We start from the raw sequence: 16,241 nt of genomic DNA, 5'->3' as shown, positions 1-16,241 counted from the left end.
AATTTTTTGTATTTTAGTAGAGACGGAGTTTCACCATGTTGACCTGGATGGTCTCGATCTCTTGACCTCGTGATCCACCCGCCTCGGCCTCCCAATGTGCTGGGATTACAGGCTTGAGCCACCGCGCCCGGCTGAGAAACCCTGTCTTGACTAAAAATACAAAATTTGCTAGGCGTGGTGGTGCATGCCTGTAATACCAGCTACTTAGGAGACTGAGGCAAGAGGATTGCTTGAACCCAGGAGGCGGAAGTTACAGTGAACCAAGATCACACCACTGCACTCCTGACTGGGTGACAGAGCGAGATTCCATCTCAAAAAAATTAAAATAGGGCCAGGCGCGGTGGCTCTAGCCTGTAATCCCAGCACTTTGGGAGGCCGAGGCGGGTGGATCATGAGGTTAAGAGATTGAGACCATCCTGGTCAACATGGTGAAACCCCGTCTCTACTAAAAATACAAAAAAGGCCGGGCGCGGTGGCTCAAGCCTGTAATCCCAGCACTTTGGGAGGCCGAGGCGGGTGGATCACGAGGTCGAGAGATCGAGACCATTCTGGTCAACATGGTGAAACCCCGTCTCTACTAAAAAAAAATACAAAAAATTAGCTGGGCATGGTGGCACGTGCCTGTAATCCCAGCTACTCAGGAGGCTGAGGCAGGAGAATTGCCTGAACCCAGGAGGCGGAGGTTGCGGTGAGCCGAGATCGCGCCATTGCACTCCAGCCTGGGTAACAAGCGCGAAACTCCGTCTCAAAAAAAAAAAAAATTAGCTGGGCATGGTGGTGCGTGCCTGTAATCCCAGCCTCAGGAGGCTGAGGCAGGAGAATTGCCTGAACCCAGGAGGCGGAGGTTGCAATGAGCTGAGATAGCGCCATTGCACTCCAGCCTGGGTAACAAGAGCAAAACTCCGTCTCAAAAAAAAAAAAAAAAATTAAGTATTTTTTTATTTAGTGGACCCAAATATTCTGGCAACTACAAATTTCCCATCGGTATTACCCTAATCAAAATTTGAAAGTGGAACATCAATTCAGCCTTCCTAAAAACACTTTGAAAACTTTGATCTTCAATATCCCTGAAGAGAAATTCACAGCCTGGGTAATACATTAAGACCTTGTCTCTACAAAACAATTTAAGAACCAGTCAGGTATGGGAGTGCACACCTGTAGTCCCAGCTACTCCAGAGGCAGAGGTGGGAGGATCACTTGAGCCCAGGAAGTCAAGGCTGCAATGAGCTGTGATCACATCACTGCACTCCAGCCTGGGGAATAGACTGAGACCCTGTCTCAAAAAGAGAAAAGGGGAAAAAAAAAGAAAAAGAAATTCAGGTAGCAAGGCAAAGCTCTTGTATTTTAGGAAGGGTTGTAAAACTCAGAGTACTTTAAAAATTCTTTCCAATCCCTGATTACAAAGGAGGGGAAATAGGAGCTTTATTAGTTAATTCCAGAAGATTCTTACATGACCTAGCAAAATACCGGTAATACTGTGTTTCACTTACCCAGCATTAATTAAATGCTAAGTACTTTATGCGCCTCATTTCATGTTCCTTTCCTTACAACTTGCTTATGTACGTAGAGTTACAAAGGAGGAAAAGAGCTTAGCGAGGTTAATAGCAGACAGTTTAACCCAGGTGTCCCATTCCCAAGCAGAGCTCTTCATGTTACGAATCAGGTTCCCCAAGGTGGCCCCAGCACAAAGATCATCTGATTCATGCAATTTTCAAGTAGAGTCTTACACAAACCTCCAATCCATCCCTCTCTACTTCCCCCTTCACTGTAAGAGAAGATGAGGATAACTGAACTAGAAAATACTGAAAACCAAAGCAAAGTAGCAATCTGGCCAGGGATCTGTATTAGAGACCTCGGCCTGGACATAGGTTCAAGTCTTGTTAGTTACTCAGCACCTTTCAGTCCAGGCACACTGTCAACCTTTCCACCATGAAAGCATCAAGTGCCTGGATTGTGTTCTCTTTGGGTGAGTCACATAACCCTTCTGAAACTCAGTTTCCTCATTTGTAACATGAGAATTATAAGAGTAGTCTCAGGTGTGGTGGCTCAGGTCTATAATCCCAACACTTTGGGAGCAGGTCACTTGAGGTCAGGAGTCCGAGACCAGCCTGTCCAACACGGTGAAACCCCGCCTCCATTAAAAATACAAAAATTAGCCGGGCATGGTGGTGTGTGTCTGTAATTCCAGTAATTCGGTAGGCTTAGGCAGGAGAATTGCTTGAACTCAGAGCGGGCAGTGAGCCGAGATCAGGCCACTGTATACTCCAGACTGGATAATAAAGCAAGAGTCTGTCTCAAAAAAAGAAAAACCACATACACACACAGAAAAAAGAAAAAGAGAGAACAATCTCACTGGTCTTTGAGGATTAAATAGGATTCTGGTCCCCTACCCCTTCACCAGTATGCAAGGCTTCTGTAACGTGTGCTAGGAAGCAGTTTGCAAATCCAGTCTGGAAATCATACCCTGGAACCAGGCGCAGACCTTCCGATAAAACAGGAGGCCCTAGCTCTTAGGCTGTCTGTTCTCCTGACCCACTGACCCCATCAGCCCATGTAGCTGGCTGCAGTGGCAATAGGTAATCAGGTCTTTTGTGTTTCTGGTGGGGTCTGTTGGGAAAAGAAATGAATTTGACTCTTAAAAATAAGGCTTAGGGGGCAGAGTAGGTTTCTTCAAGACGGTGGCTTGCCTGACCTCAACCTGGTATTAGAAAGCATCGACAGCCCTTAGGAAAAGTCCTCTCCGATTTGGGGGGAAATTTGTGATCCCCAATCCCAAGGTCAGGCTTAAGACCCATAGAGCTTTTCTCCCCAGTCACCCACCCCAACCCCTTCAAGGCTATAGAAATTGCGATGATGATAGAGGCCATAGGGCTCTTTCTGTAAGCAGACAGGGAGGATCTCCAAAGATTACTGGAATTTAACCAACTTGAGCAATCCGCCTGTTTTACAGCCTCCTGCCCTCAACCTGTCCTTCCCCAACCCTGGGTGGAATGAGGACACCTTGTTTGTTTAAACCAGCTCCAACGGGCGAGGTGGCTCATGCCTGTAATCCCAGCAGCTTGGGAGGCTGAGGCGGGTGGATTGCCTGAGCTCAGGACTTTGAGACCAGCCTGGGCAACATGGTCAAATCCCATCTCTACTAAAAATATAAAAATAAATTAGCCAGGCATGACACGAGAATCGCTTGAACCTGGGAGGCAGAGGCAGGAGAATCGCTTGAACCCAGGAAGTAGAGGTTGCAGTGAGCCAAGATCACACCACTGCACTCAAGCCTGGGCAACAGAGCAAGACTCTGTCTCCAAAAATAAAAAAAATAAAAATAAAAAAAATTTAAAAATCCAGCTCCTAACTGAACTCAGGTTACTTATAGATGAACCCAAGTTAACTCTCCTCATTACCATTCTAAAGTCTTCACCCCAGGAGAAGCTATAGCTTCATGACTGTAACACACAACCTGTGTACTAACATGATGACTCACTGCATCTGCGCCACTGGGACCCCTACTCTACATGCAGTCATGTACCCTCACATTCTCGGCTCTCCATCATCCCATAAAACCCTCCTGCCTCTTTCTCTAGGGGACACGCTGCTTTGGAGAATACACTCAGTGTCTTCTTTACTCGTGCCAAGTAATAGAACTCCCATTGATCAAAACCTGCCTCTTGGTGGAGTCGTTTGTGACTCCTTAGGGGAAGGAGCCCTGTTATTTTTCAGGTAACATTTCTACTGTTCTTATTTTAGGTAGTGGAGAAGGTATCCAACGTCAATCCCTTGTCCCCTACACCCCGGGCCAGGGTCGGATATTTTAAGGAGAGGGTTCCCTGAACCCTCACAGGTATATAGCAGGAATACAAGGTCCCCTGTTTTCCGTGGGACCCCAGGGGAAAATCTTGTTACCAAAGCAGGACTAGGACGTTGGGCATGAATTTTCGGAGGATCCAGGCATCATCTCACATCCCACCTGCGCGGTACCCTTGCATTTTGTTCCTCTGTTGACCCTGGAGCCCCAGGCGTGGATTTTCTGAACAGCAGGTGGGTCCCTTCCCTTCCCCACGACTGGTTCACGGTCTTTGCAGCTGTTACGGCGTCGAGCTGAGATTTCCTCGATTTTCCCGTGGGCCTTTTTCAGGCGGAAAAGCCCTCCCCAGCCCTGCCTACCTCCGGCTTTGGCCTACACCCGATCCCAGAGTCAGCGCTGACCCTAGTCCCCTCAATTCCTGGCCCGGGGGACCTCTGGCTCCCAATTTCCGGGCTCCCCCGCCAGTGCCCCCCACCCCGGCTTCTCCTCCTCAAACACCCCAGCCTGCAGCCCTTGCCCCGGCTCGCTCCCGCTGAGGCAGCCGCGGTCTCGGAGCCCCAGCTCCTGCCCGCGTCCCTGCAGCGCCCTCACTCCAGCCACTTGGTCTCCAAGTCGCTGCCTCCAGCACCCCAACGCTGGGTCCCCCTCCCAGCCCCTCACCGACGTAGAAGGCCGAGACAGCGACGGGCGCGCCCACCACCTGGTCGCACAGCACTTTGGCCAGCACGGTGCGCGGCGCGCGGCCCGGGAGCGCGCGCTCCAGCAGGCCCAGCCACACGTAGTTGAAGTTGGCGTGGAACGTGGCCGTCACGGTGGCCACGCGCCGCGTCTGGCGCCAGTCGGCCTGGGCGCCCCGCAGCCGCTGCTGCAGCGCGTCCCCGGACGAGAAGAGCGCGGCGTAGAGCAGCACGTTGGTGGGCCACGGGTGGCGCCGGGCCGCGCGCGACAGCGCCCGCCACCAGCCCGCCATGTCCGCGCCGCGGGCTCCCGCGACCGGCCGCCCGCGCCCGCGCCCGCCTCCCCCGGACGCCCCGGAGCGACTGGGCGCCGCGCACACCCCGCCGCGCCGCCCAATCCGGAGGCCACGGGCCGACGTGGGGGCCGAGCGTTCGGAAGGGGCGCGGCCCACCCGCGGCTGGGGGCCGTTCGCGCCGAACACCCGGGACAGGCGAAGCCAAGAGGCAGGAGGTATGGGGGTTATTCATTTATCGTTGTTGTAGTTGCTGATTCGGAGTCGGAGTCTCGCGCTGCCGCCCAGGCTAGGGTGACGTGACGCGGCCTCGGCTCACCGCAACCTCCGCCTCCCGGGTTCAAGCTCTTCTCCCGCCTCGGCCTCCCGCGTACCCGGGACTGCGCGTGCGCCGTCCCGCCCGGCCCACGTTTGCACTTTGAGCCGAGAAGGGGTTTCCACGTGTCGGCCAGGCTGGTCTCAGGTGATCCGTCCGCCTCGACCTCCCATACGGGGTTATTTTTTGCAGTGATTTTGAAATTAGATAGGTGTGATGGTTGCATGGTTTTGCGAATAGATTAAAAAACCATTGAATTGTACCCTAAAAAAGGGTGCATTTGGCCGGGCGCTGTGGCACATGACTGTAATCTCAGCACTTCGATAGGATTACACAGGAGGAACGGTTGAGGCTAGGAGCTTCAGATCAGCCTGGGCAACACAGGAAGACCCCGTTTCTACGAAGAAAACAATCTTACAAGAAATCATTGTGATTTGTCAGGTTTCAGGTTTGGTGGTGCGCACTGAAAGTCTCAACTCCCGCTACTTGGGAGGCTGAGGTGGCAGGATCGCTTGAGCCCAGGAGTTCAAGGCTGCAATGAGCCACGATAGGGCCACTGCACTCCAGCCTGGAAAAGGGGGGTGGAGAGAGAGAGAGAGAGAGAGAGAGAGAGAGAGAGAGAGAGAGAGAGATATGAAGGGATAGCAAAGGTTGACTTGTGCCTGTAATCTTGGCATTTTGGGAGGCTGAGGCGTGCGGATCAGCTGAGGTTAGGAGTTCGAGACCAGCCTGGCCAATATGGTGAAACCCTGTCTCTAAAAATATGAAAGTTAGCTGAACGTGGTGGCAAGCGCCTGTAATCCCAGCTACTCGGGAGGCTGCGGCAGAAGAATCGCTTGAACCCGGGAGGCAGAGGTTGTAGTGAGCAGATTTCGCCATTGCACTCCAGCCTGGGCAACAAGGGCAAACCTCCGTCTTTAAAAAAAAAAAAATGTTGACAGACCAATAATTCACATTTGCAACACACAGAATACACTGAACTGATTGTGTGACTTTCCTCTAGAGAAAATGTCAAAAGTTACAATTTGAGGGATTTTATGAATGTGAGACGAGGCCCAGTCTGCCTTCCCTTCTTCAGTTTGCGCCTCAATGATTGTCATTTCCCAAAACATACGCTGAGCTCCCAGCTTCCAGGCACTGTCCCAAGCAGCAGACACGGTGGAGTCTGTCACCTTACAGAACTCATTTTTGTCTTTGCTTCTTTCTTTCTTTTCTCTTTCTTTTTTCATTTTGTGATATAGGTCTTACCCTGCTGCCCAAGCTGAAGTGCAGTGGTGCAATCATGGCTCACTGCAACCTTAAACTCCTGGGCTCAAGGGATCTTCCTGCCTCAGCCTCCTGAGTAACCGGGACTACAGTCACCTGCCACCATGCCTGGCTAATTTTGTAGTTTTTTTTGTACAGACAGGGTCCTGCTATGTTCCCCAGGCTGGTGTGAACTCCTGGCTTCCAGCCATCCTCCTGCCTTGGATTCTCTAAGTGCTGGGATTCTAGGCATGAGCCACCATGTCCAGCTTTTCCTGCCTTTTTTTCTCCTCTTTCACAGTCACATCCAAACCTGTTCTCTCTCCCTCACTTCCTCTTCTCTATTAACCCTACATTTATTTAGTTTTTAATTTTTTTTTTTACTTTTAATGATTGCATTTATTTATTTTTGAGAGAAGGGTCTCACTATGTTGCCCAGGTGGGTCTTGAACTCCAGTGCTCAAGCGATACTCCCACCTCAGCCTCCCTAGTAGCTGGGCTACAGGCACATGCCACCAAATCAAGCTCTGATTTTTAACATTTTCCTTCCTTCCTCCCTCCCTTCCTTCTTCCTCCCTCCCTTCCTTCTTCTTTCTTTCTTTCTTTTTTTTTGAGGCAGACTCTTGCTCTGTTGCTCAGGCTATAGTGCAGTGGCAAGATCTTGGCTCACCGCAACCTCCACCTCCCAAGTTCAAGCAATTCTGCCTCAGCCTCCCGAGTAGCTCGGACTACAGGCAGGTGCCACTGTGCCTGGCTAATTCTGGTATTTTTAGTAGGGACAGGGTTTTGCCATGTTGGCCAGGCAGGTCTCGAACTCCTGTCCCCAGCTGATCTACCGGCCTTGGTATCCCAAAGTGCTGAGATTGCAGGCATAAGCCACCATGCCTGGCCTTGATTTTTAACTTCTAATTTTGCTTGAAATAACTGCAGACTTTGAAAGAAGATGCAAAAACAGTACAAAGAGTTATCGCATGCTCTTCACCCAAGCTTCCCAAAATATTGACATGCACCTGCACCTGACCAGAGTCCAATGATCAAAACAAGGAAATAAGCATGGAGATTATGTGTTTACCTAATCTGCAGATCTTATTCAAATGATCACTGTTTGTCACCCTAAGTTCCTTTCTTCCCAGTCTGGCCTCCAATCCCAGATCTCTTTGCATTATGTTGAACTATCAAATGGCCTTAGTCTCCAAGCAAGACCACTAACCAGTTATTTTGTAGGCTGTCCCTCAATTTCTCAACCCAGTTTAATGATGCCCTCCAAAATTCATATGTTGAAGCCCTAATTTCCAGTACCTCAGAATGCGACTGCGTTTGAAGATAGGGCCTTTAAGTGGAAAGTGAGACATTTAGAATGGGCTGTAATCCAATCTGTCTGGTGTCCTTATAAGAAGAGGAAATTTGGGGCCAGGTTCAGTAGCTCACACCCGTAATCCCAGCACTTGAGGAGGCGAAAGTGGGAGGATCGCTTAAGATCACGAGTTCAAGACCAGCCTGGTCAACATGATGAAATCCCATCTTGACTAAAAATACAATAATTAGCCTGGTGTGGTGGCCTGTAATCTCAGCTATTCAGGAGGCTAAGGCAGGAGAATCGCTTGAACCCAGGAGAGGAAGGTTGCAGTGAGCCAAAATCGTGCCATTGCACTATAGCCTAGGTGACAGAGCAAGATTTCATCTCAAAAAAAAAAAAAAAAAAGGAGGCCGGGCGCGGTGGCTCAAGCCTGTAATCCCAGCACTTTGGGAGGCCAAGGCGGGTGAATCATGAGGTCAAGAGATCGAGACCATCCTGGTCAACATGGTGAAACCCCGTCTCTACTAAAAATACAAAAAATTAGCTGGGCATGGTGGCGCGTGCCTGTAATCCCAGCTACTCAGGAGGCTGAGGCAAGAGAATTGCCTGAACCCAGGAGGCGGAGGTTGCGGTGAGCCGAGATCGCGCCATTGCACTCCAGCCTGGGTCACAAGGGTGAAACTCTGTCTCAGAAAAAAAAAAAAAAAAAAGGAAATTTGAACACACAAAGAGGTACCAGGGCCAGGCATGGTGCCTCACACCTATAATCCCAGCCCTCTGGAAGGCCAAGGCAGGAGGATCACTTGAGCTCAGGAGTTCCAAACCAGCCTGGACAATACAGCAAGCCCTTGTCTCTCTCTTTTTCTTTTAATTTGAAAAATAAAGGAATAAATGAGGCACCCAGGAAAGACCATGTGAAGATGCAGCAAGAAGGCAGACGTGTGAAAGCAACCTAGCAGTCACTCGGCTCTTAAACTTCTTGCCTGCAGAACTGTGACAAGTAAATTTCTTTTTTCTTTCTTTCTTTCTTTTTTTTTTTTTTTTTTTTTTTGAGATGGGGAGTCTTGCTCTGTCACCAAGGCTGGGGTGCAATGGTGGGATCTCAACTCACTGCAACCTACGTCTCCCAGGTTCAAACAATTATCCTGCCTCAGCCTCCGAAGTAGTGACATTACAGGCGTGTGCCACTACTTTCTGCTAATTTTTGTTTTTTTTTTTTTTTTTAGTTCTAGACCAGTTCTAGACCTGGTTGGTCTAGAACTCCTGACCTCAGGTGATCCACCCACTTGGCCAAAGTGCTGGGATTATAGGCATGAGCCACCATGTCTGGCCGAGCAAAGAAATTTCCATCGTCTAAGCCACCCTGTGTGTGCTATTTTGTTATGGCAGCTCCAGCAAACTAATATATCCATTCTTTTCAGTTCTTGGGAATCTGCCCATTTCTATACCCTCTGACCCTTTTTATCTGCCCATCTGTTGATTTCTAGCCTTTTCCCTTCCCTATCCTTGTTACTGGTCCCAAGTAAATTTCTGTTAGATTTCTCCCAGCTGGGCAAGCTTCCAGCTCACCAGAACATCTCCTTGTATTCCCTTTGTATCATTTTTCCATTGTCAAGGTAATAAGTTACCACAGATTTAATGGCTTAAAAGAACACAAATTTCTTGTCTTAGAGTTTGGGGTGTTAGGGTCTAAAATCGATCGCTGGGCTGCATTCCTCTTGGAGATCCAAGGAGAGTCCATTTCCTTGCCTCTTCCAAGCTTCTAGATGCTCCCTGCACTCGTTGGCTCTTCATCCAACATCTTCAAAGTCAGTAGCATAGAATCTTTTTTTAGACAAGTTTTCACTCTGTCACCCAGGCTGGAACACAGTGGTACAGTTATAGCTCGCTGCAGCCTCAAATCCCCAGGCTCAAGTGATCCTCTCCCCTCAGCCTCGCGAGTAGTGTGACCACAGGCAGGCACCACCACACCTGGGTAATTTTTAATTTTTTGTAGAGACAGGGTCTTGCAATGTCACCAGGGCTATCTTGAATTCTTGGCCTCAAGCGATCCTCCCACCTCAGCCTCCCCACAGTGCTGAGATTACAGGTGTCAGCCATTGCACCCAGCCACATAGCCTTTTCTGACCTTGTAGAGACATGGTCTTGCTATGTCTCCAGGGCTGTCTTGAATTCTTGGCCTCCCTCTTAGAAGGACCCCTGTGATTACATTATGTGCTCCTGGGTGATCCAGGCATTGCTCCACATCTCACAATCCATATGTTGGCTGGGTGTGGTGGCTCATACCTGTAACCACAGCACTATGGGAAGCTGAGGCTGGAGGATTGCTTGTCAGTCCAGGAGTTCAAGACCAGTCTGGGCAAAATAGTGAGACCCCTGCTATGGTTTGGATTTGTGTCCCTGCCCAAATCTCATGCCGAATTGTAATCCCCAGTTTTGGAGGAGAGACCTGTTGGGAGGTGATTGAAACATGGGGGTCGAGTTCCCCCTTGCTGTTCTTGTGATAGTGAGTGAGTTCTGATGAGATCTGGTTGGTTTAAAAGTGTATAGCACCCCCTCCTCCTCTCCCTTCCTCCTGCTCCGGCCATGTAAGATGTGCCTGCTTTCGTTTCACCTTCTGCCATGATTATAAATTTCCCAAGGCCCCCCAGCCATGCCTCTTGTACAGCCTGTGGAACTGTGAGTCAATTAAACCTCTTTTGTTTATGAATTACCCAGTTTCAGGTAGTTCTCTATAGCACTACAAGAATGGACTAATACAACCTCCATCTCTACAAATTAAAAAATTGTTTGAATTACCTGGGCCTGGTGGTGCACGCCTGTAGTCCTTGCTATTCTGGAGGCTGAGGCAGGAGGATCATTTGAACATGGGAGTTTGAGGCTGCAATGAGCTATGATCATATCACTACACTCCAACTTGGGCAACAGAGTGAGCCGCTAACTAAATGATAATAATAATAATAATCTTTATGTTCATTATATTTACAGAGTTCATTTTGCCAAGTAAAATAATATATTCCCAAGAGATTCAGGTGTGGATATCTTTGGGGGAACCATTATTCAGCCTGCTGTCCCCCTCTTTAGCACATCTTCTTCTCCATAGCCCTTCTGGTCTCACCTAACAGCAATTGATCATCTTAGCGAAATCACACTGTCTCTTTCTCAATGCACACAGCCCCAGGACTTTGTTTGTCCCAACATTTATTCAATCATTCATTCAATTGCTAAATATTCACTGAGAAGCATTAAGTTCCAGGCACTGAATTATCTGCTATGGAAAGACTTTGTATTTGCAATGCTTAAAAAAAAAATCTGAGCTGAGCATGGTGGCTCGTGCCTGTAATCCCATTTACTTGGGAGGCTGAGGTAGGAGAATTGCTTGAACCGGGGCCTGGGAGGCAGAGGTTGTAGTGAGCCAAGATTGCGCCATGCACTCCAGCCTGGGCTACGGAGTGAGAGTCCATCTCTAAAAAAAAAAATATCTTAAGGCCACGTGCAGTGGCTCATGCCTGAAATCCCAGCACTTCAGTAGGCTGAGGTGAGTGGATCACCTGAGGTAAGGGGTTCAAGACTAGTCTGGCCAACATGGCAAAACCCCATTTCTGCTACAAAATACAAAAATTAGCCGGGTGTGGTGGTGGGTGCCTGTATTCCTAGCTACACGGAAGGCTGAGGCAGGGAGAAGTGCGTCAACCTGGGAGGCGGAGGTTAAAGTGAACCGAGATCATGCCACTGCATTCCAGCCTTAGCACTGAGTGAGATTCCATCTCAAAAAAGAAAAATCTAATCCCTGCCTAAAATAAAGAAAGCACTTATGGTCTATGAAAAAAAAGAAAATTTCCCTAATCAGTCATACACAATTACCTTAAATACATTTGTTAGAAAACTACAGCAAAATTGGGTTTCTAGGAAAAGATTCTTATGGTCTACAAAAAAACCCCCAAATTTCCCAAATTATTTCTACACAATTCCTTTAACTAAATTTTTTAGGAAAAAAAAAAATAGAGCAACATTGGGTTTCCACAAAGGAGACTGGGAGCCGCAAAGTGGTGTGGGGTAGGGACTACGGTGCTAAGTTACCTTTGAATTTCAGATAAACGTTGAATTCGTTGTTAGTGTAAGTATGCCCCATGCAATAATTGGGAACATACTTATATTAAAAACTTCTTCATTGTTTGCCTGAAATTCAAAGTTAACTGAGTACCCTATATTTTTAAAATCTATTTTACTGGCCAGCCACGGTGGCTCACACCTGTAATCCCAACACTTTGGGAGGCCAAGGTTGGGAGGATCACTTTGAGCCCAGGAGTTTGAGACCAGCCTGGGCAACATGGTGAGACTCCATCTCTACCCAAAAAAAAAATTAGCTGGTGTGGCGGCACTCACCTGTAGACCCAGCTACTCGGGGGCCTGAATGGGAGGGTGGCTTGGGCCCAGAAGTCAGAAGTTTGAGGCTGCAGTGAGCTATGATTGTGCCACTGCAGCCAAGAATTTTGGATTCTCAGGGGTAGGTTCAATTCCTGTGATTCTAGAAATAAGAAGATTTTAACCTGTATAATTTAGTCTATCAAAGTAATTCTTTTTCAGACATATTTCTTATGTTTGAGGTGAGTCCAGGTGACAAAGTGAGACCCTGTCTCAAAAGAAAAAAAAATTCTGACACCCATTGAAAACAAATAAAAAATTTTAAAAATTAGGGCAGGCATGGCGGCTCACGCCTATAATCCCAGTACTTTGGGAGGCCGAGGCGGGTGGATCACCTGAGGTTAAGAGTGTGAGACTGGCCTGGCCAACATGCTGAAACCCTGTTTCCACTAAAAATACAAAATTAGTGGGGCTTGGTGATGCATGCCTGTAGTCCCAGATACTTGGGAGACTGAGGCAGGAGAATTGCTTGAACCTGGGAGGCAGAGGTTGTAGTGAGCCGAGATCACACCATTGCACTCCAGCTTAGGCAACAAGAGCGAAACTGTCCCAGAAAAAAAAAATTAGAAGAACATAAAGGGAAAAAATTATTTTGCTAAATCTGGCAATACCAAAGGGATGAAACTGTCACTTACTAGATGCCTTCTGCACGTCAGTTCTCCCAGAACCCAGAGAGGTGAAGGATTGGTAGCAATCTCTAAAGGAAGATATCCTCTAATATCCATGGCGTTCTTTATGGACCAGCTCAACAGATTTACTTAATGGGAACTGAAAGAAGGAAAAATGAAGACGTAGAAGGCTCTGATGATTTCCAGTGCATTACTAAACACTTGTTTCGTCTTAGAAGCAATAGAAAAAATAATAATCAGGAGCTAAAGACAATCTATTACTCAAGCAAATGCTGAAGGGCTCCCATGGTCTTCAAACAAGAGGAGATGCTCTAAGATAAATTAATTCATTACGTTGATGCTTCATCATCTGTGGAAGCTGTGACTCAGAGCCCTCCAGCAATAATGAAGCCGCCTGTGCTGTTAATATCCCCAAACAGTGGGCGATGAATGGAGAACACAGGACTGTGTACGAATGAAAAAGAGGAGTTTTGTTCGGCGCTCTTTCAGCAGGGAATAAGTACTGATGTAGGAAGTAGAACTAAGCTTCAATTTACAACTAAGGATCACATTAAAAATATACTAAGATGATAACAATGGAGCTTATTGTAGCTATTACTGTTTCATTTAAATGAATCCCAGTTTAATAAGAACCACCAAGGGGGCTAGCGTGTCTAAAATCTAACTTCTCTTACAAATTCTGAAATTTCTACTGACAAACAAAAGACTACAAGGTGCAATTTTTTTTTTTTTTTTTTTTTTGAAACGGAGTCCCACTGTCACCCAGACTGGAGTGCAGTGGCACTATCTCGGCTCACTGCAACCTCTGCCACCCAGGTTCAAGTGATTCTCTTGCCTCCGCCTCCTGAGTAGCTGAGATTACAGGCATGCACTATCACGCCCCGCTAATGTTTTTGTATTTTTGATAGAAATGGGGTTTCGCCATGTTGGCCAGACTGGTCTCGAACTCCTGACCCCAGGTGATCTGCTCACCTCGGCCTCCCAAAATGCTGGGATTACAGGCATGAGCCACCATGCCCAGCCAATGCGCAACGTTTTTAAGACCAAAAGGATTGTTTTCCAGTGGAGCAGAGGAAGTAAGGCCAACCCCTCAAAAAATGTAGCACTGAGGTTCTTTGAACATCTGACTCTGAGACTTGTTCACATATGTGACACAGAGCGGGAAACTGAAGCAACTGCCTTCCTCTTTGTTACCTGAAATGAGACTGGAGAGTGGCTGGCAAGGAAACGGTATGTACTCCTCTCTCTTTCCTGATTTTCTTTTCTTTCCTTTTGATTTTTATGATTTATTTATTTATTTTGAGTCAGAGTCTTGCTCTGTCACCCAGGCTGGAGTGCAGCAGCGCAATCTCAGCACTTTGCGAGGCTGACGTGGGCAGATCAGTTGAGGCTGGGAGTTTTGAGATCAGCCTGGCCAATATCCTGAAACCTCATCTGTACTAAAAATACAAAAAAATTAGCCGAGCGTGGTGGCACATGCCTGTAATCCCAGCTACCCGGGAGGCTGAAGCATAAGAATTGCTTGAGCCTGGGAGGCGGAGATTGCAATGAACCAAGATCCCAACACTGCACTCCAGCCTGGGCCACAGAGTGAAACTAAGTCTCAAAAAAAGAGAAAAGAAATACAATCTATTTACTCTGAAATGTACAGTCTATCCACTCTGAAGCCTGCTACCTGCAGGCTTTATCTGAGAGAGAAAACTTAAATCTCTCCCACCTCTTACTGTAACCTAGATAGATATTCCTTTCTGTTAACAATAACTCTTTCAACCAATGTTGCCCATCAGAACATTTTAAAATCTATCTATAAAACCTGGAACAAAATAATGTAATTCTGAAATGTATTTGATTGATGTTTCATGCCTCCTTAAAATGTGTAAAATCAAACTGCGCCCGGACCACTCCGGGCACATGTTCTCATGACTCCTGAGGGCTGTGTCATGGGCCATGGTCACCCATATTTGGCTCAGAATAAATCTCTTCAAATATTTTACAGAGTTTGACTCTTTTTGAGTGATGATTTTGGCCCAAAATGTGGCTACAGACTATAATAAAAAATAGCTATGCTTTCCGCAAATTTTCGATACGATTTTTCTTTTTCTTTTCTTTTTTGAGACAGAGTCTCACTCTGTTGCACAGGCTGGAGTGGAGTGGCACAATGCAATCTCTGCCTCCCAGGCTCAAATGATCCTCCCGCCTCGGCCTCCCAAAGTGCTGGGATTATAGACTTGAGCCACCGCGCCCGGCCTCATTTTGTTTTTTTGAGACAGAGTCTCGCTCTGTTCCCCAGGCTGGAGTGCAGTGGTGTGATCTTGGCTCACTGCAACCTCCACCTCCCAGATTCATTCAACTCTCCTGCTTCAGCCTCCAGAGCAGCTGGGATTACAGGCACCCGCCACCACACCCAGCTAATTTTTGTATTTTTTAGTAGAGATGGGGTTTTGCCATATTGGCCAGGCGGTCTCGAATTCCTGACCTCAACTGATGACCTGCTTCGGCCTCCTAAAGTACTGGGATTACAGACATGAGCCACTGCGCCCGGCTGGGGGCCATTTTAAACAGCAAAATCTCTAACAAAAAGCACATAACTGTGAAAGATGTGATACTAAGTAAACTGCAGAAAAGACACGTTTGCAGTCTGAAAGCTGAGACAAGAAGGCAGAGTATGTCCAGGCACGGTGGCTCACACTTGTAATCCTAACATGTTGGGAGACTGAGGTGGGAGGATCACTTGAGGTCAGGAGTTTGAGACCAACCTGGTCAACGTGGTGAAACTCTGTCTCTAACAAAAATCAGAAATTAGCCGGGCACGGCGGCACATGTGTGTGGTCCCAGCTACTCAGGAGACTTAGGTGGGAGAATTGCTTGAACCCCAGAGGCAGAGGTTTCAGTGAGCTGAGATTGCACCACTGCACTCCAGCCTGGGTGACAGAGCAAGACTCCGTGTCAAAAAAATTTAAAGAAGGCAGAGTGTCACCTTGTTGGACCTCAGCTGGCAATGAGTGCATCATGTGACTTAAATTTTTTGCTGCTCTGTGCAGGTACATGTCTTCAGATAATGGCAAAAGCACCAGAAGTATTGATTGGGGGCATCTAAATGCATTTTAGCAAAGTGGATGGATTTATAAGCATGGAACCCCTGAATAACAAGGATGGACCGTATCAAGAATTTTTCATAGGAGATTGGAATACTGAGGGTTTAGGTAGTAAGATGGGAACTCTAAAGCGTATACAAGCAGGTGCGGGGGCTCACATATGTAATCCCAGTGCTTTGGGAGGCTGAGGCAGGGGAATAGCTGGAACTCAGGAGTTGGAAATCAGCCTGGGCAACAAGTCTCCATTTCTTAAAAAAAAAAAAAAAATTAATTAACTAGGCATGATGGCACATGTCTGTAGTCCCAGCTACTTGGGAGGCTAAGATGGGAAGATTGCTTGAGCCCGGGAGGCAGAGGTTGCAGTCAGCTGAGATTGCACCATTGCACTCTAGCCTGGGCAACAGAGTGAGACCCTGCCTCAAAAAAAAAAAAAAAAAGAAAAGAAAAGAAAAGAAAGTATACAAA

General features: G+C 47.6%; 1 protein-coding gene and 1 long non-coding RNA gene across 4 annotated transcripts in view; one reads left to right on the top strand and one right to left on the bottom strand.

The window, feature by feature from the left end:
* Nucleotides 1-5,143, bottom strand: part of MPV17L (MPV17 mitochondrial inner membrane protein like) — a 19,431-nt gene extending 14,288 nt beyond the window's left edge. The window contains exon 1 of one of the 3 annotated variants that reach the window (XM_010332610.3): nucleotides 4,460-5,143. In XM_010332610.3, the coding sequence (XP_010330912.2) occupies nucleotides 4,460-4,769 (310 nt within the window). In that variant the 5' untranslated portion in view covers nucleotides 4,770-5,143. The remainder of the gene's footprint in view (nucleotides 1-4,459) is intronic. The other 2 variants (XM_039478043.2, XM_039478042.2) reach the window with 2 other exon arrangements.
* On the top strand, nucleotides 4,948-16,241 carry LOC141580525 (uncharacterized). The gene is made up of 2 exons (XR_012512676.1): nucleotides 4,948-4,987; nucleotides 12,709-16,241. It is a non-coding gene; the product is annotated as an uncharacterized LOC141580525 (long non-coding RNA).

Source organism: Saimiri boliviensis, chromosome 12, assembly GCF_048565385.1.
Source record: "Saimiri boliviensis isolate mSaiBol1 chromosome 12, mSaiBol1.pri, whole genome shotgun sequence".
Taxonomy (NCBI): domain Eukaryota; kingdom Metazoa; phylum Chordata; class Mammalia; order Primates; family Cebidae; genus Saimiri; species Saimiri boliviensis.
Note: the sequence above shows the minus strand (reverse complement) of the source record. Positions and strands in the feature narration are given on the sequence as shown.